This window comes from Myotis myotis, unplaced genomic scaffold, assembly GCF_014108235.1.
Source record: "Myotis myotis isolate mMyoMyo1 unplaced genomic scaffold, mMyoMyo1.p scaffold_m19_p_17, whole genome shotgun sequence".
In the NCBI taxonomy this organism is placed as follows: domain Eukaryota; kingdom Metazoa; phylum Chordata; class Mammalia; order Chiroptera; family Vespertilionidae; genus Myotis; species Myotis myotis.
The window spans coordinates 2,760,343-2,787,353 of NW_023416321.1; the positions used below are offsets into that span (position 1 = coordinate 2,760,343).

The following is a 27,011-nucleotide window of genomic DNA, read 5'->3' on the forward strand; positions in this document are numbered from 1 at the left end:
GGAAGACTGGGCAGGGCGGAGCCACACGGTAGCAAACTCTTTTATTAAGTGCAGAACAAAGCTGGGTGCTTGTCATGCTGGTCCCGGCTCTTTGGTTACAAATGCGCTTGGGTGGGATGGGGGTGGGGCAGCCAGAAGGGCCTTCTGGGACCTCTGCCTCCTACATGCCCCCCAGAGGGCACCTACCCCCAGAGGCACTGGTCCTGTGATCAGCATGCGGGTGGGTGGGGCCACCAGGGGTCCAAGGATGGTGTAGCTGGGGCAGCACCGGGGAGGGGGGCGGGCAGTGGGGGCCCAGGTTCAAGGACGCCTGGTCGCGGCGGGGAGCTCAGGTCTGGAAGAACTGCTGGTCGACCTGGCTGCTGAGGGTCCCACTGGTGGTCAGCGTCTGGCTCACAAACTCCTGGGTCACATGCCGGGTGAGGGAGCCGCCTGCCTCCAGACCCCGGGGCCCCAGGGTCAGTCCGTCTGCAGGGGAAGAGGTTTTGAGCGACCTGTCTAGCTCCCTGCCCTCTTTGTCTGTTAGCTCTGTCTCCCCCAGGAGAGCCTGGGGCCCCCACCCGGCCACTCACCCAGCAGGAAGGGCTCGGCGGTGCCGGTGTGGGTGGTGGTGATGCTGCTGTACTCGCCTGGCAGTGGGTGCTGGTAGAGCCCCGAGAGGCCACCCAGCTGTGGGAAGGGGCCTGGAGTGGACAGACGAGCCCCTCAGGGGATGGTGCCACAAGGTGCGGTCAGAGAAAGGATGGGGGTGCGAAGGGACAAGGTGCCCTACCTCCGTCCTGGGACTCAATGGTGATGATACCCTCACGCTCCGGCCCGAAGCCCTGAGTGGTCCTGGCCTGCACCTTGAACTTGTAGGGCACGTTCTCCCGAAGGCCTGGCACCGTCAGCCTGCTCTCAGTGCTGTCGCCATCCACCTGGAATGTAATGGCTGGCTCTGGGCCGGGGAGAAGCCTTTAGCCTCCGTGGCTCCCTCTCCACCATCCCTTGGCCACCCTTGACCCTGGGGCGGGCAGCACCTCCTCCGTGGGCCATCTCACACGTGACCATGTAGCCCAGGATGTCTCCGTCAGGCCTGCGCGGCCGCTCCCAGCTCAGCTGCAGCGAGTCTGGGCTCAGGGCCGTGAACACCAGTGGGCCCGGGGCGCTGGGCGTGCTCAGGGTGAAGGCGGAGCCTGGGGCAGCAGAGGGAGAGGTGAAGTGTGGATCTAGCACATCTGTAGAAGCAGGTATGGAGGAGGGGGCAGCCGAGGGGGGGGGATGGAGGGGGAGCAGCTCACCTGGCAGGGGTAACAGCGGGCTCTGAGGGTGCACCTGCGACTCAATGGTGATGACACCCTCGCGCTCCGGGCCCCAGCCTTCCTGGCTCTGGGCCCGCACGCGGAACACATAGGAGTGGTTGGGCAGAAGGTCTTCCACCACCACGGAAGTCTGCCCGGGGTTGGGGATGTTGATCCGATACAGCTCACCTGGAGTGGGGTGGGGTGGGAGCAGCTTTATTCCTATTCCTGGCCTGGTCCTCCCCCCGGGCTGCTGCCAAGACCTGGCCAGCATCCACCCCGGAGCAGCTGGTTGGGGCCAGCCTGCTATGGTCTCATGGGTCAGGTTGCCACCACACAAGGAAAGAGGGGGCCTGAACTCCTATGGTCCAGGTCGTGCTGCTGGGAATTTGTCGGTTCCCACAAAGGCATCTAGGCCAGCAGAGGGCCTGGGTTCTGGGGCCAATGAGGCCTCGTTAGGCAACATCTTGCCCCGGGAGTAACCTGGGGAGCCCCCGGGAAGTGGTTGAGGGCCCAGAAGGGCACCGTGCGGGGCATGGAAGTGAGACCCTCTCAGGCTGGGTGGTGGGTTCCAGCCACAGCCGAGTGCCCCTGGTGTCACATGTGGCCGGGCCTCACCGCCGTTCAGCAGCTGGTACTCCACGCTGTAGCCCTGCAGCGCCCGCTCGCACTGCGGCTCTTGCCAGCTCACTTTCAGAGACGTGGGCCCCAGGGCTGAGAACACCAGACGGGTGGGGGTGTTGGGCAAACCTGCGGCCAAGCGGGAACCTGGAGACAGGAGGCCACAGTCAGCCCGGCTCAGGGTCCCTGGGCAGGAGTCCAAGTTCAGCTCCTGACCTCCCTCAGCTGTCGCACCTACGTGACTGCTGGCCAGGTGGCTCGCTCACCCGGCCACAGCCTGTCCAGGCCACCCAGCACCTCCCGCCTGTCCTCAGGGTGGGTGTGGGCCCTGCCTGTGCCAAGCGCCGTGAGCCCCCACCCTCGGCTGGCCTGGCCCGTCCTGCCCCAGCCCGGCACCCCTGGGAAGGCGAGGCGGTTAGGCATCAGCGCTGATGAGGATGGAGTGGAGGGGATGCAGGGTCATGGGCAGTGACTGCAATGGCGTGGATGACAGATGGAGCAGGACAGCCGTGGAGACATGATGGCCACGCTGGACTACCTGGGTCCCAAGGGGGCGCTGCTGGCTGCGCAGCCAGGATTATAGAGTCTGGTGAGTCCCTGGAAGGGGGGAACCCCTTCATCTGAGCCCGACTCCAGGACCCCAAGGTCCAAGACAGCGGAAGCCTGCTCCTCCCGTCTTCCCAGATGGGAGGGAGGCCTAGGGTGGGACAAAACAGGAGTGAGGGGGCAGGAAGTATGTGTGTGTTGGAGGATGGGCGGGGGGACAGCAGGCCGGCAGCCCAAACCTCCAGGAGCCGGAAGAAAGGAGGGGTCAGCCCGGCCGGCGTGGCTCAGTGGTTGAGCATCAACCTATGAACCAGGAGGTCATGGTTTGATTCCCAGTCAGGGCACGTGCCCAGGTTGCGGGCTTGATTCCCAATGTGGGGTGTGCAGGAGGCAGCCGATCAATGATTCTCTCTCATCATTGATGTTTCTATCTCTTTCTCCCTCTCCTTCTCTAAGGTCAATTTAAAATTTTTTTTAAATTTAAAATAAAATATTAAAAAAGAAAGAAAGACAGGAGGGGTCAGCGGGAGAGGCAGGGCTGGCGGTGCACTCACTCTGCGAGGAGAGGGAGGTGAGGGTGGAGTAGTCCCTGGGCAGCGTGCCCGAGTGCTCCGTGCGGGTCAGCGAGTGGTAGTCCCTGGTGAGGGTGGAGGAGGTGCTCAGCACGCGGTGGGGCAGGTGCGGGCTCAGGTGGGTGCCGTAGGAGGCGTTGGTCGTGGCCATCCTGTGCAGGGAGTTGGCGCTGCCCGGGAAGGCAAAGTCCATCCGTCCATTGACCAGGTGCTCTGCAGGGGAGAACAGGGTCACCGGGGCAGGCCAGCACCGGGGAGCCCTGGGCGTTCCGGGACTGCCTGTCCACTAGAGGCCCCCCTTGGCCCACGAGGGACAGAGGCCCGGTGTCCCTGGAGGAGTCCAAGGGGCCACACGGGCTTCTGCAGCCCGCGTTCTCCGGCCAGGCACCCGGCCAGGCACCGTGCCACTAGGACAGGCTGAGCCCCGCTGACCCAGTGGAGCCGCGCTGCCCAAATGCCTGCCCTAGGGGTGCTCCGGCTCCCGGGGGAGGGGGAGGACGGTCTGCCTCCAGCCCTCGCTCAGCCCCTGGCAGGGGCAGGGCCTTGGCCTTGGTGGGCAGCCTGGCCGCAGCGAGCCCAGGTGGGTGCGGGGTCGGGCTGGCCGGTCACCTCCGCCCTCCCCCACGGCTCCCCCAGCGCCCCCTTCGGCGCTGTCGTCCGGGGGCCCGCGGGGCAGCTCGGTGGCGTCGGAGGACCGCCCGCTGCTGGCGGACAGGCGCGGGATGACCTCCGGGGGCAGCCGCCACGTGACGCGCCGCAGGTCCAGCTCCTCCCCCAGCAGGGCCTCGAACTTCCAGCGGCCGCCTTGGGAACAACGAAGGGCGCGTTGGCACCGCCGGCGGCGCGGGAGGGTGCGGGCGGCGGAGCGGTCCTCGGGCTCTTTGGGATCCAGGTGGGGGTGGGAGGGGGTGCACGGCAGGGACGGGGCGCCAGGCGCAGGCCCTGCGATGCGCCAGTGCAGCCTGGGGGGCAGCGGGTAAGGAGAGACCCCTCGGCCAGCCCGAGACAGGGGAAGCCCTGGCTTTGTCACCAGCTGTGAGGGCTCCCTGCTCTGAGCCTCAGTTTCCCTTCTGTATAATGGAGAGAGCGACAGTTCCCGAAGCCGAAATGTTGGGGGGGAGGGTCAGTAGCAGTTGAACTGGGGCTCCTCTTGCCCCCAGACCCTGAGCCCTCTCAAGACGCCCAGGCTGAGTTCCTTAAGCCCAAGCTCTGCCTGATCAGGGCAGGAATGTGGTCCCTGGGGCCTGAGGCATAGACAGGGATGAAAAAAAATACAGTCCTGGAGGATTTGCACTCGTGGCATTGTGTGAGGGCACCCCATTGCACAGATCAGAAAACTGAGGCACAGAGACCGTAAGTGATTTATCTGAATCCCTGCAGTGGAGCCAGAAGCTCAAACTGTGTAGCTGGGGATCCCAGCTGAGGGCTCTGCACCGCAGTAGGAACAGGGCAAGTGGCTGCCCACGCCTCCTGGCCACGCCTGCCTCCTCCCTCACCGCCCTGCCCCTGGGAGGCCGCCCGGGGGTCCTGACCCCATGGCACAGCTGGTGAGCCTTTCAGCAGCAAAGCTGTGTTTCCGTGTGGTCCCGCGGGCGTGAGTCGAGCACGTCTGCCCCAGCAGGTGTCTCCCTGTCTCATGCACAGACGTGCACGTGTTTGCTCCTGTGCCGGTGGGCTTGTCCCTGTCAAACTATTGACCTGAGAGAGTTTGACTTCATGCCCAGAGGTCACGGGCCCCTTTGTTCTCTCTGGACACTAGTGACGGCCCCACCCTCTACCCAGGACCCCCACCTTCCTCTCGGGGATCCTACTCACCTGTGTCGTCGGAGACACTGGGCCTCTGGCTGCCCGATGGGGAGCGGAGGACGTCGTCGCTGTACATGAGGAAGCCCTCATAGTCTTCCCCGCCCTGTGCGTCCACGATGGGGATGTCGGGGATGATGGGGACTGCAGGGGAGGGAGGGTGAGCCAGAGCCCCGTCTCGGCCTCCTGCGCCCCCCGTCTTCCCCCGCCTCCCGTCCCCCACTCACTGGACATGGGCCGCTTGGGCTGGGTGGCCAGGTTGATGATGGCCTCCCGCTCGGGCCCCCAGCCCGCCCCGTTGCGCGCCTTCACCGTGTAACGGTAGGGCTGGGACTCCCGCAGGTTCTCAATGAGCAGCATCCGCTTCTTGGGGGTGTCCACCAGCACCTTCTTCATGGGCCCGATGGGTCCTGGGCGGGGAGAGTGCTTCAGAGGGGTCGCCTAGGTCCCGCCTGGCCCCCGCCTGCCTCTGACACCGCAGGACAGGAACGGCACCCGGGGGGGCTCCGGGACAGGCAGGGAGTGAGCAGTACTGAACCCCTGCGGGTGCCAACCCCTGAGCACCAGGTGTGACTGTCGCCAACTCCAAAGGGCTCATCACTAAGCTAAGTGGCAGCATCAGGTCTAGACTCAGGGTGGCCCCAGTGTCACCTCTACTAATTGGTCAAGGCTCCTGGGAGACCAGCCAACATCTCAGTTTCCAACAAGGTCCAAAGGAGGTTGTGGAAAATGACACCTCATACCCTTGGTGTCCACCCCCAGCCAAGGACTAGGCTCAAAGGACTATGACGAAGACCCGTCAGCCTGGGGGGGCGGGGGCGGGGGGGGGTCTCTAACTCCAGGGCCCAGCCCCTTGCCTCCTCTCAGCTGGTGGGAGCAGGGGAGAGGGCACCATGTGCTGATGCCCTCGGGCTGGGCCCCACATTCAAGCTGAAGCGTGCGCTGAAACCCCCCGCCAGGAGCTTCTGTCGGGGTGCCTGTCACCCCTGGGATGAGAGGCAGGGTCAGAGGCGACCTCCTGACCTGGACTAAGTGCTGTGAGCTCAGAATGAGCCAAGGACGTGACGCGGATGCTGAGGAGGTGGTGCGAGGTGTGCCTGGCTGGCAGAGCCACGAGCCCGCTGCCCAGCACCACCAACCCCGCTGCCCTCTGCCCAGTGGGCCACCCAGGCGGCTGAGCCTGACCCACGCAGGGGCCACAGGTCAGAGGGGGTGGCGAGCTCTCCATCCTGGGACTGACCACCCCGAGGCGAGGAGGAGGTCCCCGTACCAGGTGAGGGTTTGGACCAACTTCCTCCAATACTTTCGCATCGAAGATTGGCAGGGATCGCCCACACTTGCCTCCCTTCCCAGACTGGCTCTGCCAGGTGCCCCGGCCTAGGGCCGCCAGAAACGTGGCGTGAAATGTAGTAAAAAACTTTTATCGGAAATTCAAGGTGTCCTCTGTTGTTATTTGCTAAGTCTGGCAACTCGACTCTGCCCCCAAGAGAATGGTGTAAAAACTAGCCGCTCTGGTTACCTGTACGGGAAGGCCCCCTGCCTGTGAGCCCAGGGCACCTGTGTAACCTCCGGCCTTCCAGTCCCGGAAGCTTCTGGGCCTGACCTTTGAATGCAACTGGCCTGAACCAGACCATAAACTGAATGACGCCTCAGGCGACCAGATGTCGGGGCTCATCCACTGAGCAGGACAATGTGGCCTCCCTCCCACTCTCGGCCCCTCCCCTTCCACGGCTGCCACCCCGGGGGCGGAAGGAGGGGGCGGAGGAGGGGCCTTACGGTTGTCCTCGTTGACCAGGCCGTAGCAGACCTCGTAGGCCGTGATCTCGCCGTTGGTCTCGGAGGGCTCAGCCCAGCTCAGCTGGGTCACCGTGGAGGAGACGACGTTGAAAGCCAGACGCCCTGGCTCGTTGGGTACTGGGGGGGTGGGGGGGGGCAGGAAGAGAGCCGTCAGTGGCAGAAGAGGGCGGAGATCTGAGACGTAGGGGGCAGGGCTGGGCAGACAGGCTTCAGGGTATCACAGGGATGGACGGCTGGTCGTGGCGAGGCCTCACCTTCCTGGTGGGTGCGGCAGGACACCAGGGAGCTGTAGGGGCCGTCGCCCTGCGTGCCGAAGGCGCACACCTTCATCTCGTAGTCGCAGTACGGGTACAGGTTGGTGAGCTCCACCGAGGGCACCTTGCTCTCCAGCACGTGGGCTTCCGAGTCGGAGTCCCCCTGGATCCAGTACCTCACCTGCTCCGGGGAGGGGCTGGTCAGTGGGGAGGTGCGAGTGCCAAGCAGCTGGGACCTCCATTGACCTGCCCTACTGTCCCCTTGGCACACGTCAGACACCAAGGATCGGAGAGATTGAGTGACCTGCCGGGTTCACACAGCAGGGCTGGGGGAGGGGGGGCGCCTGGGGGACGGAGGGGCCATGTTCCAGGAAGGAGGGAAAATATCTGAAAGCTCCCTGGGCACAGAGGCTCCGCCCACTGGGGCCAACATGCCCTCGCTCACCCTCATGGCCCTCTGGCCCTGGGAAGCCACCTCCCCATCCACCTCCCTCATCGGCCCTCTGCCTTACCCTGTACCCTGTTGGTTTGCCAGGAGGGGGCAGCCAGTTGAAGTGGATCTTCCGAGAGCCGGCGGCTTTGGCGTTGGGGTTCTGTGGGGCGCCAAGGACGCTGTGGGAGACTGGGAATGCAGACTGGGTCTGGTTCTGGAAGGTCAGGTCCAGTTCGTCTGTAGTGGGTGAAGCCAGGGCAGGGCAGCCAGTTGGGATATCCCCTCACACAGCAGGAACTCACTCTCACCACCAGGGGGCGCACGAGGCCCAGTGCAACACCCAGCTGTGATGGACTGACACCTGCCCTGCAGTCTCCCTCCACCGGTGCCCCCACGGGGCCGCAGGGGGCATCCTGCCAAGCTGGGTGGAGGACCCAGGAGGGTCTTTGGCGAAAGGAGGAGGAGGAGGGAGATCGTCTGGCAGCCAAGGGAATGGTTCCCATGAGGACATCTGCTCCTCCTCCCAAGAACCCTCTCTCCGCTCCCATTTTCCCCACAAGCGCCTCTGGAATTGTTAAATACCAGGAGGCTGAGGACCCAGCAGAACTAACCCTTTCACCCCTAAAGCGGAAGTCAGAGGGCCTAATCCTGGGGTTCACGGTGAGCATCGGGGGCCAGATAAAATGCAGGAGCCTGGACACATTCGAATTTCAGAGAAGCAACCAGTGCTTTCCTCAGGGTAGGACTATCCTAAACGCTGCAGGGGACAGACTGAGGCTCTGAAGTGGAAGTGTGGCTGGGCGCCCTGTGTTTTTGCTCGCCGAGACCGGCAGCCTTCGTGGAGAGAGCCCCGGCCTCCCCTCACCGCCTGCGTAAACGGACCCCAGGCTCTGCCCACCTCGGTCCCCGATGACGACCGTGGCCGAGTGGGGCTGGCCCAGGCGTGCCCCGAACTTGGGGTTGCTGAGTTGGATGTGGAAGCGGCGGACCTGGCGGCTCCGCAGGAGCGAGTCCACCTCCTGCAGCTCCAGGAGCTTCACCTGCAGCTCCTTCCAGGTCTCCCCGGGCTGGAACAGCAGCTCGCCCTCCGCGGGGATGTAGTCCTGGGAGTGGGAAAGGGGTCAGACCGGCCACACCCCCACCCCGACCTCAGGGACACCGCGGCCCATCACACACAGGCTGTCCCACGTGGACATACGTGGCTCGGTTCATAGGGCACCTCCTGTGCGCCGCTGGACAAATATTAGCTCATTTCATCCTCAGCAGCGTGAGGTAGAGAGAGAGTACTGTCCCCATTTTATAGAGGAGGGACTGAGGCCCACAGAGGGGCAGAAACGTGCCCAAGTTCACACAGGCAGTTGTGGGGGAGCCAGGATTTGAACCAAGGCATAGGGACAGGGATGCACCGCAGATCCGAGCCCCCCAGAGGCAGGCGCTCATCCCGCGGAGCCGGGATTTCAGGTCCCCCACACTGTGGCTCTGAGGTCTAGGACCCTGCCAGCCCCCCGGCCCTGCCTGCTGGGTGGGGCGCCTCTATCAGCTCCCGCTTCCCACCCCCAGTGCCCCAGAGCTTCCCTGAGCGCCCCACGTGTGCGCCGTGAGTCAATCAACGGAAACGGTGGGGCGGCAATGCTCACATCGGACCACTAGGTGGCGCTCCGAAACCAACATTTCAATTCCAGGCACAGCCGGTCAGGCCCACCGTGCCCACCAGGCACATCCAAGTGCAACAAAACCCAGGGAGTGTAGGAAAAGCTGGAGTCGCCGGCAAGTCAGTTGACCTGGGCTGGCGGGGAACACAGAGCTGGGAAGTGCTCTGGATTAAAGGGGCCTGAAGACTCACGGCCTCGGCCGCTGCCCGCTCTCCGCCTCCTGGAGTGGGAGAGGCAATCACGGACGCACTGGGCCTCGTGAGCTCAGGGAGCTCCGAATACGGACTAATTATTAGGTGCGAGATGATGGGAAGTTTCTTAAGTGGTAATTAGGTTGTAGCTCTGCAGAAGGAATGGCAGGTGCTGCAGGCGTATTTAGGGCCCCATGAAACCTACAGTTGTGGAGGGTTCAGCACATAGAGCTAAGCCAAATCCTCTCTCCCTCCTCCCTACAGTCATACAGATGTGGAACTGTACCTACATCTGTATCCACATCATGCATGGGTACCTAGATCTGTACAGAAAGAGAAAGCAGATAGCAACAGCTGGTGGATCTATCTAAAGGGCACACATATGCTAATTTTATTAGTCTTTCCATTTTTCAGTAGGTTTGACGTTTTTCAAAATAAAAAGATGGGAAATAATAATAAAAAAATTTTGAATTGCTAAATACCAAAAGCATTTTTATAAAAGCCTAACAGGACAGCTGGAATCTCTTGTATATTACGGCCTATCCCGTGAAATTTCTGGACATACAAATTCTCCTTTGGAATTTTTATTGGGAGCATTGAATCAGGAATGAAAACCATTCCTCCCGATAAAAAGATTTGGGTGTGGCCGGGCTGCCGGACCCGCTGAGTGCATTCTCCCTGCCTTTGCCAAGTGGCCCTGTGGGCCCAGTAAGACTAGATTTTGTTTTTTGAGTTAATTTTTGATTGGAATATTTTTAGTTTTTAAATGTTGGCAGTAAACTCAGAAACACAAACAAACAAACCTGCAAGTCAAACCATGCTCATCCACCTACAGGCGTCCAGGGACCCAGGCAGCCACCATGCCCACCCCCCACCCCACCCCCCCCACACCCCCACGTGCCCTCAGCCCCAGGGCGGGGCTTACCCGGTTGCCCTGTGCCGTGTTGTCCTGTGTGCGGTAGGAGACCTGGGACTTGCCGTTGTCCAGGATGCGCCGGACGACGGGAATGCGGGCCACTTGCTCCCCGCCGCTGACCAGGTACTCAGGCTGCTCAAAGGACACTATCCCGTTGGCTGCAAGGGGCCGGGCAGAGTTAGAGGGTCCAAACCTCAGGCCCCTCTCCACTCCCCCGCCCGCCGGCCCCACCCAGCCCAGACTCCAGGAGGCTGCCTGTCACCCCGCACCCCACCACTCTCTGGGGAGGGCCGAGGAAAGGGATGGGCCATTTTTCCAGAAAAAGTTGAAGGGGCTGGGACAGTGTCCAACAGACATCCTGGAGGGGCCGGGGCAGAGAAAGGAGGCCGGGTGGAGGCACAACGGAGGGGAGGCCCTGAGTCCAAGGAGCAGGGAGGGGGGCAGCTTGGGTGTCCGTGATGCGAAGCCTTGCCCACCCTCTAGATTGGCCTGGGCACAGGGGGCCCACTCCTTCCTGCTCGGATGGCCTGGCATTTCAGGGAGGTCCAGGCCACGGCCTGGTTCAGAGGCCGGAGGGGAGGGAGCAGGGGAGGGATGTGGGATGGCTCCAGGCGGACCCAGCACCGTGAGTGAGTGTAATGGAAGCTCCGCGCGGAGCTGTGCAGCCACACGCTCCGTGTAAAAGCCCGAAGCCCATTTTACAGATGGCGAAACCAAGGCTCACAGAGGTTAAGTGAGCTGCCCAGGCCACACAGCCAGGACCCACTCCCACTCGAATACAAGGGCCCCAGCTCCCGTTCTTATTTTATTTTTTATTGATTTCAGAGAAGAAGGGAGAGGGAGAGAGAGAAACATCAATGATGAGAGAGAATCATTGATCGGCTGCCTCCTGCATGCCCCCCACTGGGGATCGAGCCTTCAACCCAGGCCTGTGCCCTTGATCGGAATCGAACTCGGGACCCTTCAGTCCACAGGCCGACGCTCTATCCACTGAGCCACACCAGCTAGGGCCCCAGGCTCCCCTTTTCCTCCTTGCTCCCCCCATGCTGACTGACCTTGCTCCCCCCACGCTGACCGACCTTGCTCCTTGATGATGGTGATGTTCACCAGGCGGCGGCCGAGGGTGGCGGTGCCCATGGGCACATTGAGGGCCTCCACCAGCAGCTGCTTCTCATCGTCGTCCTCCGGCCGGATGAAGAGGGGCACCCGGACGTCCACCAGCTCCACGCCCTCCTGGAACTCCACCATGCCCCGGGCGTCTGGGGGGGGTGGGGGCGGTCAGAGGTGGGGCCACACGGGGTGGGAGGTGACACTGAGCCGCGGGGGGTGGGGGGGCGCTGCCCGCTTACCCTGGTCCGCAGTGAGGGTGTAGTACCCCGGGGCCACCTTGAGCTCGTGGAAGGCCCGCTGCGCCACCTGCTTCTCCGTCAGCTTCAGCAGGGCCTGCTTGGCCGAGCGGGGAGCCATCAGCACCGTGTCCACAATGGTGTGGTCCTGCCTGGGGGAGGGGTCAGGCGGAAAGGGGTCAGGCTGGCCAGGAGGTGGCTCTTGTCCCTGTCATCAAGGGGCAAGATGTGGGGCAGCAAAACAGTGCAGGTTCTTCAGAACCAGGCCCATGCTGGCCCCACCCCGCACCCCGCAGCCTCAGCCGAGCCCTGTGCCTCCCCGAGCCTCGGTGACCTCCTCTGTGAAATGGGCTCTTCTCGCCCAGGAGATGCAGGCAGCAACGACGCTGAGGGTGTAGGCGCTAAAGCCTGGGTTCGAATCCTGACCCTATTTCCTTCCTTCCTTCTTTCTTTTTTTTTCAATCCTCATTCGAGGATATTTTTCCACTGATTTTTAGAGAGAGTGGAAGAGAGAGGGAAAGACAGAGAGAAATATCGATGTAAGAGAAGCACATCGATTGCCTCCTGTACGCGCCCTGACCAGGGCCCAGGCTAGGAAGGAGCCTGCAACCGAGGTACGTGCCCTTGACCGGAATCGAACCTGGGACCCTTTGGTCTGCAGGCCGATGATCTATCCACTGGGCCAAACTGGCTAGGGCCTGGCCCTATTTCTTAACAGCCAGGTAACCTCAGGCAAGTTACTGAACCTCTTTTAGCCTCGGTTTGCAGGGGGCCACCCTGGTCCTGAGTGGACCCCTTGGTCTACCTGTCTGTACAGGGCTGGCTCATAGTAGGGCTCATGTCAATATTTCTCGAATGAAGGTCCTACCGCATGACAGACATACGGGATGGAAATGGGGCGGGGGGTGGGGCTATTCCACCCGAGTCTTCAACTCACTTTTTCCCGGCGTTGGGCTGCTGCCTGTGGGAACAAGAGGGGACGTGAGCCAGGTGGGCTTGGGGCAGCTCCCGCCCCCACCCCACGTACCCAGGGCAGGACGCACCGGAACTTGGTCTGCTGGAGCTTGTGCGAGCCTGCGATCTGTCTGTACACCTCGTTCAGCTGCCAGGCAAGGGCGGGCATGAGGCTGGGGCCCCGGGGCACACAGTTCCCAGAGGACCTGCCCGGGCTGGCTGCCCCCCCCCCCCCCCCGTGGGCACGCCCATGGCCTCATCCCTGCCAGGAACCGCTCAGAGGGAACAGGTCCCAGGAGACTCCACTCCAGGCGCATGTCCAAGGAGGCCCCTGTCCCACGGGAACATCCAGGTCCCACGGCGCTTGCCCAGCGCTCTCCCCCCACCAGGTCGCGCCCAGGCCCGGAGCGGCCGCTGCCCTTACGTTCTCCTCCACCTCCTGGCGCAGCTGGCCACATTCCCGGGTGTCAGGCTTCAGCAGGTTCTCGGTGCAGAGGCGGGCGAGGCGCAGGGACAGCCCGTAGGGCACTGGGGGCGAGAGGGAGGAGCCGTTAGCTCCCTGCACGGCGGGCACCACGGCAGCCCCCAACTGGCTGGCTGGCGGCCGGAGCCTGTAGCGCCATCGCGAAGGGCAGAAGGTGGCCAGGCCCGTGCCCGCACCCAACACTCAGAGAAACGGGAATGGCGGGATCCTGGACCCGGAACGGCAGTGAACGCGCCCCCGGCGCCAAGGCCACCGCCAAGAGCGCCGCACCCAGCCCGGGCCCTCACCCAGCTCCGTGGGGTTGGTGCTGGCAGCGTGGGTGGCAAAGCCCGGCCGCTGCACGTTGTTGGTGACCTTCCAGCGGACCCTGTCGATGCCCTTGAAGTTGCCGTTGCGCAGCATGGGCGTGTCCAGGTGGTCCGAGGCCATCAGGCTCTCCCGCAGCATGTAGTGGTCCTCCTTGAAGCCCACGATGTGGCCTTCGGGACAGGCTCCGGCGTGAGGCCCCTCGCCTGGTCCCCCCCCCCCCTCAGGTGCCGCCCAGGGCCTCCCTCCCCTGTTCCGGACTCGGCCCTTTCCCCCCCACCCCCCTCCCCGCTGGGCAAAGAGTGGTCAGAGCCCCCCCGCCGCCCCTGTTGACGCCAGGCCCGTACCTCGGTTGCAGCAGGGGAGAAGGGCCAGGCAGGCCTAGGGGACAAGGGGTAGGGATGAGGGCTGGGATAGCGGCCAGCCAGTCAACCCCTCTGGCCACTGCCCCACCCTCCCGCAGCCGTGGTCCAGAGGGCCACAGTGCCTCCCCCAGACCCCGGGATAGCGGCAGGGATCTAGAGCCTCTGTGTGGGGCACAGAGGGTGGTACAGAGGGTGATGGGGCAGAGAGTTCCCAAAGTGTGTGCCAGGGGACCCCGGCCTTGCAAGATCCTCTGTAAAGTAAAGGCTCTATAATCAAACCCATTTGGGAGGCACTGAGTTCATTCCCCTCTTATGGTTTCACTCTGCATCCAGTGGACCAAAGGCGCTGAGGAGTCCTGCAGGGTCCTGAGAGCTCAGACGTGTTTGGTCACAGAACTCTCTCTCTGTAACTCACACTAATACCCCACAGCCCTGGAGGTTCCTACGGAGGGTTGCCTCTGCCCCAACAGCCCAGTCTCCCGGGCTGTGCCGCCCTCCACGCTTTCCTGCCTCTTGTCTGTTGTCGCAATGCGACTGCCAGCTCCCGGTGGGAGGGCTGTGGGCTCCCGGACCCTTTGCAGGTGGCTGACCCCAGGGCAGGTGCTCCCAGACATCCAGGCGCTGATGTGGGCAGAGCCGAGGGACTGGGGGCGGGGTGGGGGAGGGCACGAGAGCTGGGCAGAAGATGTGGCTTCCCCTGGCCTCTGACAGCTACGACGACCCTGGGGCGGGGGGGACTGGTGGGGACCCGGGGCGGGGGGGGGGGGGTCACCTTGCAGCAGGCACAGTACTTCCAGCAGAGCAGCAGCAGCAGCGCCAGGAGCAGCAGGAGGAAGATGAGCAGGGGGATGAGCCACCAGAAGGAGCCGGGAGGGCAGTCTAGGAGGAGGAGGAAGGTGGTGCTCATCCCTGGACGCGGTCTGACGGGCCCCCCACCCCCGGCGGCCGGGCGCCAGCTCACCCTTCTTCCTGTGCACCAGGACGGTGCTGTTGGGCCCGGGCGTGCCATCGCCCTCCACGGTGTAGCTGTAGTTACAGTCGTCCTCCTCGTCCCGGAAGGAGCAGTGCTCCACCACCTCCTCCGCTGCACCCACAGGCAGTCAGCAGGCACCCCTCGGCCTCCAGGGCCCGCCCCCCCCCCCAGGGCCCCCGCCCCCCGGGCCAGAGGGATCTTCCTGGGGAAGAACTCCAGTTCCTTCACAGAGATGGGGCCCTGCCCTGACCAGGAGCATCAAAGTCTGCAAATCTGCACCCCCACCTCCCCATCCGGAGCCTCCCCTGGGGGCTGGGCTTCTGGGAATGTGTCTGACCCAGAGGAGAGGGCGCTGTGGCCCCGCATGGCCTGGTACGCGCCCCTGCTGTGCTCACGCCCCTGCCCAAGCCGGTGCCCCCTCCCCACACTCTTGGTCCCTAATCAGCTGTGCCCGTGGCCCGGGTCTATGTGCCTCCTGCCTGGATGCCGTGACCCCTCCCAGGTCTGGAGCCCTTATCTGGACTGGGCAGCCTCAGCCTCAGTTTTATATATATATTTAAATATATTCTAATTGCTTCCCGAGAGGAAGGGAGAGGGAGAGAGAGAAACGTCAATGATGAGAGAGAAGCATTGATTGGCCACCTCCTGCACGCCCCACACGGGGGATCGAGCTCGCAACCAGGGCATGTGCCCTTGACCGGAATCGAACCTGGGACCCTTCAAGGCCACAGGTGACGCTCTATCCACTGAGCCAAACCAGCTAGGGCTGCGCAGCCTCCATTTAGATTAGGAGGCCTCTGCCTAGCTCGGTACCCCTGTCCAGATAAGTGACACCTCCTACCCCACTGAAGGCCTCGGCCTAGGCTCTCGGCACCCCCGATCCTCGGCCCCTGCCCCTTACCGTTCTTCAGCTCATCCACCATCTTGACCTTGAAGCTGCACTCCTCGCAGGTGCGCCCCCTCTTCTCACCCGTGCCCCAGGCCTGGCACTGCACGCAGGAGCGCAGGTCCTCACAGAGGCCCAGGCGGACCTGGTGGGAGGGAGGGGCCGGTGAACACTGTGCCGGGCAGGCCTCTGCCGGGCCCCCTCCTCCAGCCTCGCACCCTCGCCCGGCTCCCACAGCACCAGGCTCAGCCCCTCCTGCCCAACCCTGCCCTGTGCCCAGGGTCCCCACACCCACCCCCCAGCCATCCTGGCCTCACCGCCGAGTAGTTGATCTCGCAGGTGGTGTCTGTGTAGAGGGACCCCTGGTCGCAGTGGCACCGGCCACACTCGCAGCGGCCACGCCCATTGCAGATGCCCTGAGGCGAGAGGAGGCACCGGTGAGCCCTCTGCACCCCATCCCTGCCCGAGAGGGTGGGTGGTCCTGACCGGACCCCCCTCTGCCGCCCCACACTGCCTGCCCCAGGCCCAGGCCTACCCCATTGCTGTCGATGCAGGTGGCATTGCTGAGAGGGCAGTCACAGCTCAAGCCTGTCCAGCCAGGCTCGCACTCACACCGGCCCATGGAGCAGCGTCCCCGGTCTGCAGAGAGGAGGCGGGGAGAGCCCATTCATACCTGCAGTCCTGGCTGCCCACCTGCCGGGGAGGGCCTGGGGGAGCTGAGCTCAGGGGTAGAGCCCTCTTTTCCTCACTTTCTTCAAAAATCTTCCCTCCATCTGTTCCCCTCCATCCCACCTTCCACTTTCCACTCTGCAGCCAGAGTGACCACCCCAAAACACAAATGCAATCGTGTGGCTCCCCTGTTTAAGAACCTCTATTGAGTCTTGGCCAATGCAATCAGGTAAGAAAAGGAAATAAAACATATCAGTATTGGGCAGTGAGAAATAAAACTGTCATTACTTCCAAGTGTCAGGAACCTGTCACAAAATATCAAGAGAGCACAGATAAATTATTAGGGCTCATTAGTGGGCTGAGCAAGGTGCCAGGCCACAAGGTTAACACACAAACAGCTAGAGAGTGAAAACAAAACCTCCAGGGCCACTCCTTTGCCCTCAGGATGAAGTCCAGCCTGTGCAGGAGGCAGCCGATCAATGATTCTCTCTCATCGCTGATGTTTCTGTCTCTCTCTCTTCTTCTCGTTCCTCTCTGAAATCAATAAGAATATTTAAAAAATATACTTTAAAAATATATGTGTGTGTATAGATATTAAAGAAGGAAGGCATTTGGACTAGACTAGACCTGGGCTCACCTTGCGCTCTGGCCTTGCCTCCTTCCCTGCAGCGCCCCCCTCCCCTCCTCCCTCCCAGCTCTGTCTTCCAGATGAACTGTTGCCCCCTTCGTTTCCCTGAACGCTCTCTGGGATGGACGGCGGGAGAAGAGAGATGTCGGGCAACAGCAGGAATGGACGAAAGGGTAGGAGAGCTGGGGCTCCACCCTCGGCGGCAGGCGTACAGTTGGGGCTTAGTAAGAATGTGACGAGTGGATTTTCATTCCGTCCTTCCACGTGGCACCTATCTGGGCTCTGTGACCCCGCCCGGCTGGGCAGCGTGGGGCTGCGGAGGCTGTCACTCCAGGCGTGCCCGTAGAAATGTAGCATCTCTGAGCGAGGTGGGCACGGACGGGGGACCTCAGGGGAGTGGGGGTCTCAAACACAAGGGGAACGTCGCACCGGCCTTGGGCATCGAGTTCGTAGAGGGGGTAGAGGTCCAGGCTGGTGCTGGACTTGGGGGAGGAGGCACTCAGGGAGCCGGAGGAGGGCTGGGCCCGAACTTGGGATTCGGACTCTCAGCCTGGCTCTCACAACCTGTCCTGATGGGGGAGCGGCAGGGCAGGGCAGGGGCTGGCACCCGGGCCACCGGCACCGGCCACCGCGGCTGCTGAGCTCACCGTTGCAGAGGAACCCGGAGGTGCGTGGGCACTGGAAGTTGTCGTACTCGCAGAACTGGCCCTCGTAGCGGCCTTCGCCGTAGCACACGCAGCGCCCGCACTGGCACTCGCCGCGCCCGGAGCATGGCTTGTCCTCTCCCTCCCGCAGGCAGGGCTGGATGTCACTCAGGGAGCCCGTGGAGCAGCTGCAGGTCTTGCCACTCCTGAGGGAGGAGCCAGTCACTTCCCACAGCCGGGGACCAGGCTGGGCCTTTTACCCTCCCATTTTACAGATGAGAAAACTGAGGCTCTGAGTAGACTGCCCCCAGCCCCCAGCTCCCGTGCCCTGAAGGCCCGTTGTCCTGATTCTTGCACGTCTTTCCACCTGCATCCTAAGTAGCTCAAAGTGCTTTGAACGGGCCGCACCTAACAACCGGGTGCCCTCTCCTAGTCAGGCACAGACGGGGGCCCAGGGTGAGGGCCCGCTGGCATGCTGGGCGCTGCACACTCACCAGCCCTCGTAGCACACACAGTGTCCGCACATGAAGTCTCCGTTGCCGCTGCACTGGGGTGAGCCCACCTCTTTTTGCTAGAATGAAAACACATAGGGACACTGGACACTCCTGCTGCCTCTGCCCCTCAGGGCGCCCCTCGAGGGGGACGTGGCCACAGGGTGCGGGGCGCAGGGCGCAGGGCAGCCGGCTCTGCCGCTCCCTCCCGCCCGGGCACGGCCGTACCAGCTCGCAGGCGCACAGGTCACAGACGATGCCCACGTCCATCCGGAGGCCGTCGGAGAAGGAGGGCTTCAGGTGGATGTTGCCCTTCCTGTCATGTTCTGGCAGCTGGCACACGTGCGTCCCGTCCACGTCCTCGATGGCCCGAAGCTGAACTTGGTAGGTGCCCTGCAGGGACCCTGCTGTCAGCCAAGGCAGGCCCGTGTCTGAAGGCCCGTGGGCCTCAAGCTTCGGGATGTGCCTGGGTCCTGGCCCCCAGCTCCCTGCCTGCCCTCCCTCGGGGCCGAGAACAGTCACGGACACCAGCACTGAGCCTCCTCCTTTGGCCCGTTCGCGGTCTGAGCAGCCGTCTGAGCTCCGTGCAGGCGGACCCCGCTGTGCCGAGGAGGCCACAGACAAGCGCGGGAGGCGCCCAGCTCATCCGAGGGGCTGACCCGGGACCTTCGAACCCGGGCCTGTCTGGCTCCAGAGGCCACGTCCTTGACCTCTGCTCAGGCTGACTCCCTCGCAGGGGCTGTGCCCGCCCTCCCGCCCCGGGGCCCCGTGAAAACGTACCACTTCTCCTCGCCGGATGTGAAAGGACCCTGTCTCCGTCTTCTGGAACATCTTGGAGGTGACCTCTGTCCGCAGGCCGCGGGGGCTGTCCAGGGCCCGGATGTCCAGGTTGGAGTGAATGCGCTAAAGGAAGGCCAGGGGTCAGGGGCCTGGGGGAGCCTGGGCCCACCCCTCGGGCCTGGCTGTGCTCTGCCCCTGTGTGGGGACTGGGGTGGCGTCAGGGTGGCAGGGCTCGGTGGGCTCCCCGGGGACCCTGCCTCACTGGCCTGTCCTGTTTCTCCACCCTGACTGGGGACACCCTTTGCCCACTCGGCCGGCCTCCCCCCAGCCCCGCCCGGAGGGACCCGGCCTCGGGCGGGCGCCGCGCCTCACGTTGAAGGCCTCCTGCAGCAGTTCCACGATGTTGGATGAGTCTTCCTGCAGCACGCCCAGCGAGGACACGGGGAAGTACTTGTGCAGCTTCTGCGGAGAGAAAGCCAGGCCCCAGCTCAGTAACAGCTCAGGGTTATGCCCACTTTGCAGATGGGATCACTGAGGCCTGAAACCTGCCGGCGCATCCAGAGTCGGACCTCTTAGCCCCTCCTGCCTGGGGGAGGGTGGGCACATGACCTCCCTGTCCCACCAGGGCACACCCTGGAGGTGCTGGCTGGTTGGGGTGGAAGTAAGGGGTGAAGGGAGGGACGAGAGACGGAGAGAGAGGAGAGAGGTCTGAGAAGATCCATGGACCCCCACCCGCCCCTTTCTCAGCCGGTGAGGCCCCAGGCCACCCCCCACCCCCACTAGCCCCCACACACACCTCGTAGTAGCTGTAGGAGTAGTTGGTGACGGCGAAGATGGGGATAATGTTGTGTTTGGCCAGCAGGCGCACCAGGGTGGGCACAGACGGGTAGTCCTGTGTCTTGTACTGGGTGTAGGTGCCTGTGGCGTCCAGGTGGCACTCCTCGTCATTTCGCTTCAAGATGCCAGCCAGCACGTTGGCACCGTCGGCCTCATAGTGGAAGGCGGACTCGGTGGAGAACACCAGCAGGTGGGTGCTGTCAGGGCGCCAGCCGATGTCCCTCTGGGGAGAGCAAGGAGGGCAGTCACTGCGTTGTCGTGTGCGACGGTGAACGTGGGTCCCCATGCGGGGCCCGGCGAGGCCACAGGACGAACAGCAGCCGTCATCACGAATGAGTGACGACATGGAAGACAGAACCAGTGCCAGGAAATGGGTGCGGGTCTGCGCACGCCGTGGGCGCCACACAAGATCGGCCCCAGGGCCATCCGAATGTCCCCCAAGGTCTTAGCCACCCTCCAGAACGTTTTAACTGCACAGGAAAAGGTACCCCACACAACATTAAATGAACAGGGCCGGTTACAAGAGGCCCAGCAGCGATGGCGCTTGGTTAGACGACAGATGGGACGAGTTTGGAAACGATTACAAAAGAGAAGATGCGCCAAGTGAAAAAAAGCAAGTTTCAGATGAGCAGGGCACCGACTCCAACCACAGGAAATAAGGATGAGGGACACCGTGGCCGCCGTCCGACCGTGGTGACCATGGGGTACTTCTCTTTGTTTTCCAAACTGTCTAGTAAGTGGGTATATTATTTTCAAAATGGGAAAAAATTGACGTGCACACAAAACAAAGTGCCTTCTTCGGCGGCCCAGCACTGCTGGAGACGGGGCAGCCCGTGGGTCCTGGGAGACTGGCACGAGGGAGGAGATTGGGTGGGAGGCTGGCATCAGGGCACGGAAGGTTCCGGAGATCCGGGACGCATGTCTGCCTCGCCGGCCAAGGCTCAGGGCGAGGGGCTGTGGCTCCCGGCACATCTGAAGCCTCATTGTAACTGAGGGCCGCCCAGAGCAGCTCGGGACGCGGGGCCTCGGCTGGCACCGGAGCAGCACTGCCCTCTCCCAGGCGCAGCCCCTCCCTGGCACGCACCGTGCACACGGCTGTCTGCAGGATGGCGTCGAAGCCGCCTTCCGGGGCGTCCAGGTTGCCCGAGATGCGCTCTTGCTGCAGCTTCCTCCGGAACTCGGTCACGTCGTCCGTCAGGCTGATGACGTTCTTGAAGGAGAAGGGGGCGTCGCTGTGGGGCCAGGGCTCCTTCAGCCTGGGCACAGGGGGAGGGAGAGGGTCAGGGGCGAAGGCCCACATGCGCCCCCGCCCGTCCTCTCTGGGAGGCCGCCCGCTGGGCTCATTTCAGGCCAGGACTCCCGCCCCCTCGGCCACTCACTTCTCCGGCCTCATGTCTGTCTGGGGGACGCTGACTTTGTCCACAAACTTGCCAAATCCAATAGTGTAGTCGCTGGTGAGCCGGCTGAGGACCCGGGCTGAGCATCAACAGGGAACAGAGAGGGCAGCTGAGCCCCAGCGCCCCCACATCAGCACGGGGGGCCGGGGCTGGCTCGGGAAGAGGAGGTGACCTCGGTGGACACACAGTGATGCTCCCAGGAGCCCTTGTCCCTAGTCACAGTCGAGGGCCATGGGCCTCGGGTCCCAGAGCCCTGCACGGGGCCGGCTGGAGAAGGCGGCCTTCTCTAAGTCCCAGACCCTGGGGACGCTCCCCTGGGAACGTGGGGAGTTCTGGGGGGGGAGGGTTTTAGTGTCCTGTCCTTCCTTGTGGGGTGGGGACAGCTGTCCTGAGCCCTGGCCTCTGAGCAGGTGCCCAGCGGGCCGGGTGAGGCACCTGCCCCCCCTCCCCCGCCCCTCCGTCCTCCACGCTGGCCTGGCCGTACCCAGGTGCTCCCCCATCTGCTTGAGGTTGTCCAGATCGTCGGACATGGAGTTGGAGAAGTCCATGAGGATGTACAGGTCCACGGGGCTCTCCAGCGGCTCGAACACCTCCAGCTCGAAGTGCCGCTCCTCGCCAGGCCGCAGGAGGACCTGCAGCGCCTGGGGGGACACCTGGCTGCGGCGCAGGGTGGTGTCAATCTGGGTCTCCTGTGACGGGGGAGGGGGCAGAGGGGGTCACTCCAGAGAGCTGATGGTCCCTCTCCGCCCAGCCCGGGACAGGGAACCCCACACAGCCGCCTTGAGCATGGAGGCCCCAGCTCCCTTGCCCCCGCCCGGCACCTCTGTGATCTCGAAGCTGCTCTCCATGACCACCACGCTCTCCAGCCGGCAGCCCGCGGCCAGCAGCTCCGCCTGCGTGTTGCAGCGCCGGTCCTTGAACGTCTGGCCGGAAGGAGACGGGTCAGGGGGCGCAGGGCCCGTCCCCCGGATTTGTCCCCTCCGAGTTTCCTGACCCGCGCCCGTTCTCCCACAGCCGCCCGGCGGGAGGCCGGTGTGGACTTGGCCAGCGCGGGGTGGCGGGTGGCCGGGAGGGGCCCCGGGTGGCCGGCGGCGGCTCACCTGGTCGGTGCAGTAGGCGCAGTCCTTGTCCACTCGGATGCACTCGGTGCAGCTCTTCACCTGGGCCTTCCGGCAGCGGTTGGCTGGGCGGGGACCGGGCAGACCACTGAGCCGACCTCCCCGAGACCAGGCCCTCCCCACTGCACCGCACGGGAGAGCGGGTCTCTCCCCAGTTCACAGAGGGGAAACGGAGGCGGCAGCGGCTGCGCGGTCTGCCCCAGGGAGTACAGCTAGAAACGGGGCTCACGCCTGGCGCTTCCCACGCGACTCAGTGGCAGCCAAGAGAGAGGTGCTGGCCCGTTTGCTGGTGGGGACACCCTGGCCACTCCCTCACCCGCCCCAATGCTTAGCCCAAGGCCTGACTCACAGTCGGTTGTTAGCAAATGAATGAGCTAAAACTCCTGGGATTCCCTTTGGTTCTATTCAGTTAAAACCACAGTGAAGACCTACTATGTGCACCCAGTGTGCCCAGTGGGTGGTCTCCTGGGCCCCAGGCTATGGCCTGTTGTCACTGTTTAACAATGGAGCTGGCCAGGAGCAGCGACTGCCATTCCCTGTGGTGTAAATATTGCCCAAGGTCCACTTCACCCTATCAACATGGCCACCACCCACCGGCCAGATTTCAAATTTCACGGGAGGAGGGGCTGGCACGGGGACAGCAGGTGATGAGTCACCGGTCTCTCCTCTGGATTCGAGGCCTCAGCACATCCTGCCAGAGCCCCCATTCCCAGAGTGGGCATCTTCTCTCCCTCCCCTCTCCTCCCCCCTTCCCTTCCCCTCCCCTCCCCTCCTCCCCCCTTCCCTTCCCCTCCCCTCCCCTCCCCTCCCCTCCTCCCCCGATTGTTCTTGAGCCACAGGACTCCTGGCTCCGCAGCCCCCACTGTGGGCCGAGGGCCATTTGTTGACTGGCCGAGTGGGTATCTGGGCCAGACGCCCCTTGAGAGGCCCCATGTGAGGGTGTGTCAGGAAGGGGTGCCCTCACCAAGAGGGGTGCCACAGGGGCATGCGGGACTCACCCATGTCCCCAGGGACGCTGACGCTCAGCAGGGCTGCCAGCAGCAGCCTGGTCCATGGGCTGGGCCGCGGCCCCGCCATCCTCTTCCTCCTGTACGACAGCAGCAGTTCACGGCGGCGCCCACGCAGAGCCCTGGGTCCCCAGCACAGGCCAGGCCTCCCATTCCCTCCGCTCAGGGCGGAACCGGGGCCCCACCCTCTTGCCTTTGGGGGCTCTGGGCTCTGAGCTTACTCTGGTGCCAGGTCCCTGCGCTGGGCCCTGGAGGGCAGGGCTGCTTCTCACTTTGCCTTTCAGACCCCAGTGGGCCTGGCTCAAGCTGGGCAGGGACAGGGTCCCCCAACAGGGGCCGCCTCTGGAGGGCCTGGCTCTTCCCTCCTGCCCCTCTCCGCCCTGGCCCCCTTCCCTCTGTGGGGGTGGGGCAGCCAGGAGGAGAGGGGTCCCTCCTGATATCTGGGGCCTCGGAGAGGAGGAGGGGCTCCCTGCCCTCAGCTGGGCTCCATAAGGGCTGCCCCCCTCACGGGTGGGGTTCCCTGCCCCACACCCACCTCGGCCTGCCCCGCAGTTGAGTTTGCGAGGCCTCTGAGTAGTTCACCCTTTGACACCGTTTGGTGGTAGAGTGCACCCCTGCCTGCCCCCCAATATACACACACACACTGTGCCAGCCACCCAGGAGCCTGTCTGCCTTGGTTCAGTATTAAAGCTTCTCAATGCATCAGCGGCCCCCGGGCAGGCACAGTCCGCTGCCTCAGGAAGGGAGGGGGCTGGCCAGAGCCCAGGCCTGCAGAGCTGGGCGGACGCAGCCTGGCCTCATGGCCTCATCCCCGGCGGGTCGCTCGGTCGGTTAGACTTAGAGCCTCGTCCTGATACACCAAGGTTGTGGGTTAGAATCCCCGGTCAGGGCACGTACAAGAAGCAACCAAAGAATGCATCAGTAAGTGGAACAACAAATCAATCTCTTGAGCTCTCTCCCTTCCTTCCTCTTTCTCTAAAATCAATAAAAAAATTGCCCACTGGCCCCCACTCCTTGGGTCCTTTCTTGTCCTGGCCTCGTGGGGCAGGGCCGGCTCTGGAGGGCTGAGGCGCCCACAGTGCTGGGCAGGCCGGGAGGGGCAGGCATGGCCTTTCTCCCTCCAATGCACGTGGCCCCAGGAGGCCCCCAGCAGCTCCAACACCCCATGGGCGGAGCCGGTCCTGCTCCTTGAGGGAAATGACTTCCCTGCAGCCTCAGGGTGTTGGCACCACACCCACATGCCACACAGTCCAGGCTGCGAGCTCGGGGGGCCCTGGGGCGCCATTACACATGCAGGTGTGGGTGCTGAAGGGCCCAGCAGGCTCTCACCCTCCCGTGCACACGGCTGGGGCATGGCGGCAGGTACCTGGCACAGGGACCCAGCGGGGGTGCATCTCCCAGATGAGGAGACAAGACACAGGTCGCTGGGCTGCCCCTCCCCTCAGCCAGCAGGGGGAGCCTGGAGGGGACCCCCATTTGACCTCGGCTCCTCCTCCGAGGCTATAACATGGGGTTAGGAGGCTAGTCGTGCACTTGAGCGTTTTGTTTGACTCAACTTGTGTCCATAAAGTTTTAAAAGTAGTTGTCAACATGAAAAACAATGAGGTTTCACATAAAAGTTAGGGTGGTGGGCTTATCAGAGGGTGTGGCTATGGCGGGCTGGGCGGGGCCCTCTCTAGGCCCCCCCGACCCCCCATGTACCAGCCAGGTCCTGAGAATATGGGACTGCCACCCCGACGGGTGTCACCCTGCACACACCCAGACCGTCCGCAGAGAGGACATGTGCATGGACACACGCCGCGACCCAAGGGGCGGAGGCTCAGAGCTCCCCACACCACCCTCCTCCCACCCATGGGACCACTCAGCACGAGCACTGCCCACCACGGCGCTGCCCCTCCCACGTTCCCATTTCCTGGCCCCTCCGTGGAAATCGGGGTGAAGGAGACGGGCATCCCTTTCCTGCTGCCTCAAATGCCTCCCTCTCCCCTCCGCCCCCAGGAGGGAGGCCTCAGCCCTCACTGCCAGCTCGGTTGGAGGCAGCAACAACGGTGCCACGGGTGCCCAGGCCTCGGGCTCAGGGTGTGGCAAAGCCACAAGTAGGAGTAGGAGCCCAGCCACCGCCCTAGGAAGCCACCAGAGCCACACCAGAGGGCCACCCACAGGTGGGCCAAGCAGGTGGGCCGCGGCCGGCACCGGGGGCGGCCACAGTGCCGGGCGCCACCCCAGGGCTGCTGCCGGCGGTCTGGGAGCTTCCTGGAGGAAGGCGGGCGTGTGCTTGGCCAAGAGGAGCGTCAGGGACTCCCCAGGCCCCAGCGGGACGGTGCCCCCCACAGGCCCTGCCCTGCCCAGCAGCGAGCGCCTTGGCCTCTGCGTGGCTCTTCCACCTTCTCTGCAAACCCTGGAGGAGCCCAGCGGGCGGCCTGCCGTGCTCTGCCCGTGTCTCCCGCACACCCACCCGACACCCATGCCCTCCCTGCCCCTTCCTCTAGTCAGAGGTCTGATGGCCAAGTGCATCCTCCAGCCCTCCGCGCCCCCCCCCCCCCGCCGCCCTAGTGCCTCTGCCCCCAGGGCAACCTGGCGGGCTGGGCACTTGCCCTGTGCAGCATGGGCAGAGGGGCCAGCGCCGGCCAGACTCCAGGAAGGGGAAGAGCTGGGAAACAAAAGCCAGCCAGCGCTCCCACCCCACTCCCCTGCGCCGGCCCAGGCTCGGGGGTCCCCCCTTCTCCCGTCCAGGTCTCAGAACCGGCAGAGCCCTGTCGGCCTGGGAACCCCGAGGGGCGGGCGGGGTGCCTCCCGGCGACCCCTGACTGCCCTCCGCCCTGGACTCCTGCCCCTGCCCCTGCCGGGCGGGAGGCTGCACCTACCTGGGCGCAGATTCGCGCCCTCCCCGCGCTGGGCTCCGCGGCTGGCGGCTGGCGGCCGGGCGGCTGGGCGCGGGCGCTCGGGAGCTGGACGGTCCGGAGGGCGGGCTGCGTGGGGGCGGGAGCAGGGCAGGGAGGGACCGCTTTATGAGGCGCGGCAGGTAGGAAGGAGGCGCTGGTGAGTCAGGCTGGGCGCATTCCTGCACGCGGCGCACACCTGTCGGGGCAGGAGCTGGGGCGCAGCCGGGCCCGCCCCTCCGGAAAAGACTGCGGGGCGAGGCGAGGCGCCGGCCCAGCTACCGGACCGACGGCGGCACGGACAGGGGAGGAGCCACCTCCGCTCGCTCCAGTCCTGCCCCGGGGCGGGCGCAGCGCCTCTCCACCTTTCCGGGCTCCAGACTTGGTGGCCGAGCTGCCCTGTGCTCGGGGTGGCCTCTTAGCCCCATGCCCGGATGGCCATCGTCCGTCCTCCAGGTCCCTTCTCCAGACCCTGGGCGGGGAGCCTCCGCACCGCCCGACGGCAATGAGCGCGGGCACCACCTCCCCCCCTCTCCGGTGCCAGCGCAGGGATGGGCCCAGAAACTGCCCCGAGCCAGGTCTGCCATTCACTAGGTTCTCCCCCCGCCCCCCGTGCTCCCCACCCGCCCGGCCCCCACGTGTGTCCAGAGGGCGATCAGCTCGGACCGAGTGCCCGCAGGCAAACCACTCAAACCTCCTTCCCTTGTGAATCACAACCATCAGGAGCCAGCACCCACCCGCAGGGAGGGCAGTCCAGTCGCTGTAGTTGTTCTTAACACGCTGGTTCACACACCTGCCCCTCCGCCCTGCCCTCCCCTCTGCCCATGCTGCACAGTGCAATCTCTCCGGGGCTGCTGATAAACCGGTGTCAGCTGGAGCCTCCTAAGTTGCCCTGGACCCCATCGGTCTATTTCTCCAGCCCCACCTGCCGACAGTGCCATTCAACAGGATCCCTGGCAGCCCCGGCCCCCACGGTGCAGCTTCAGGCCACCACACTGGTCGGAAAGGACCTGTTCTGAGGTCTCTCTTCTCCACGGGACTGTGACCCCTGAGGATGGAGCGCTCAGCACATCCTTCTGTCCCTGCTCCTTGCACGGCGCCGGCAGGTGCAGCGCCCCATCAAGGCTGGCTGGGCCCAACGGCTTTGCTAGAGGCCTCCCTGAGCCTCAGGGCTCCTGTCGG

At 64.1% G+C, this 27,011-nt stretch overlaps 1 protein-coding gene across 4 annotated transcripts; it reads right to left on the reverse strand.

Moving 5' to 3' along the window:
• Positions 1 to 24: 24 nt before the first annotated feature.
• On the reverse strand, positions 25 to 25,963 carry ITGB4 (integrin subunit beta 4). Of its 4 annotated transcripts, XM_036338897.1 has the most exons (41): positions 25,815 to 25,963; positions 22,942 to 23,030; positions 21,926 to 22,008; positions 21,647 to 21,748; positions 21,310 to 21,514; positions 20,808 to 20,904; positions 20,513 to 20,684; positions 19,388 to 19,651; positions 18,964 to 19,053; positions 18,592 to 18,714; positions 18,040 to 18,204; positions 17,815 to 17,891; positions 17,324 to 17,526; positions 15,915 to 16,018; positions 15,697 to 15,795; positions 15,395 to 15,524; positions 14,482 to 14,604; positions 14,293 to 14,399; positions 13,503 to 13,536; positions 13,137 to 13,328; positions 12,790 to 12,893; positions 12,455 to 12,513; positions 12,349 to 12,372; positions 11,415 to 11,563; positions 11,145 to 11,324; positions 10,075 to 10,223; positions 8,205 to 8,409; positions 7,386 to 7,543; positions 6,874 to 7,054; positions 6,599 to 6,736; positions 5,050 to 5,232; positions 4,835 to 4,966; positions 3,629 to 3,823; positions 3,002 to 3,232; positions 2,440 to 2,598; positions 1,899 to 2,048; positions 1,281 to 1,469; positions 1,020 to 1,175; positions 773 to 937; positions 573 to 683; positions 25 to 468 (listed from the first exon to the last, which is right to left on the reverse strand). In XM_036338897.1, exons 2-41 carry the CDS (start codon positions 23,018 to 23,020, stop codon positions 329 to 331), a joined length of 5,607 nt encoding a protein of 1,868 aa, XP_036194790.1. In that variant the 5' UTR covers positions 23,021 to 23,030; positions 25,815 to 25,963; the 3' UTR covers positions 25 to 328. The 4 variants fall into 4 exon arrangements, with proteins under 4 accessions (XP_036194790.1, XP_036194792.1, XP_036194791.1 ...); XM_036338899.1 differs by lacking the exon at positions 3,629 to 3,823; XM_036338898.1 differs by lacking the exon at positions 2,440 to 2,598.
• Positions 25,964 to 27,011: the final 1,048 nt, after the last annotated feature.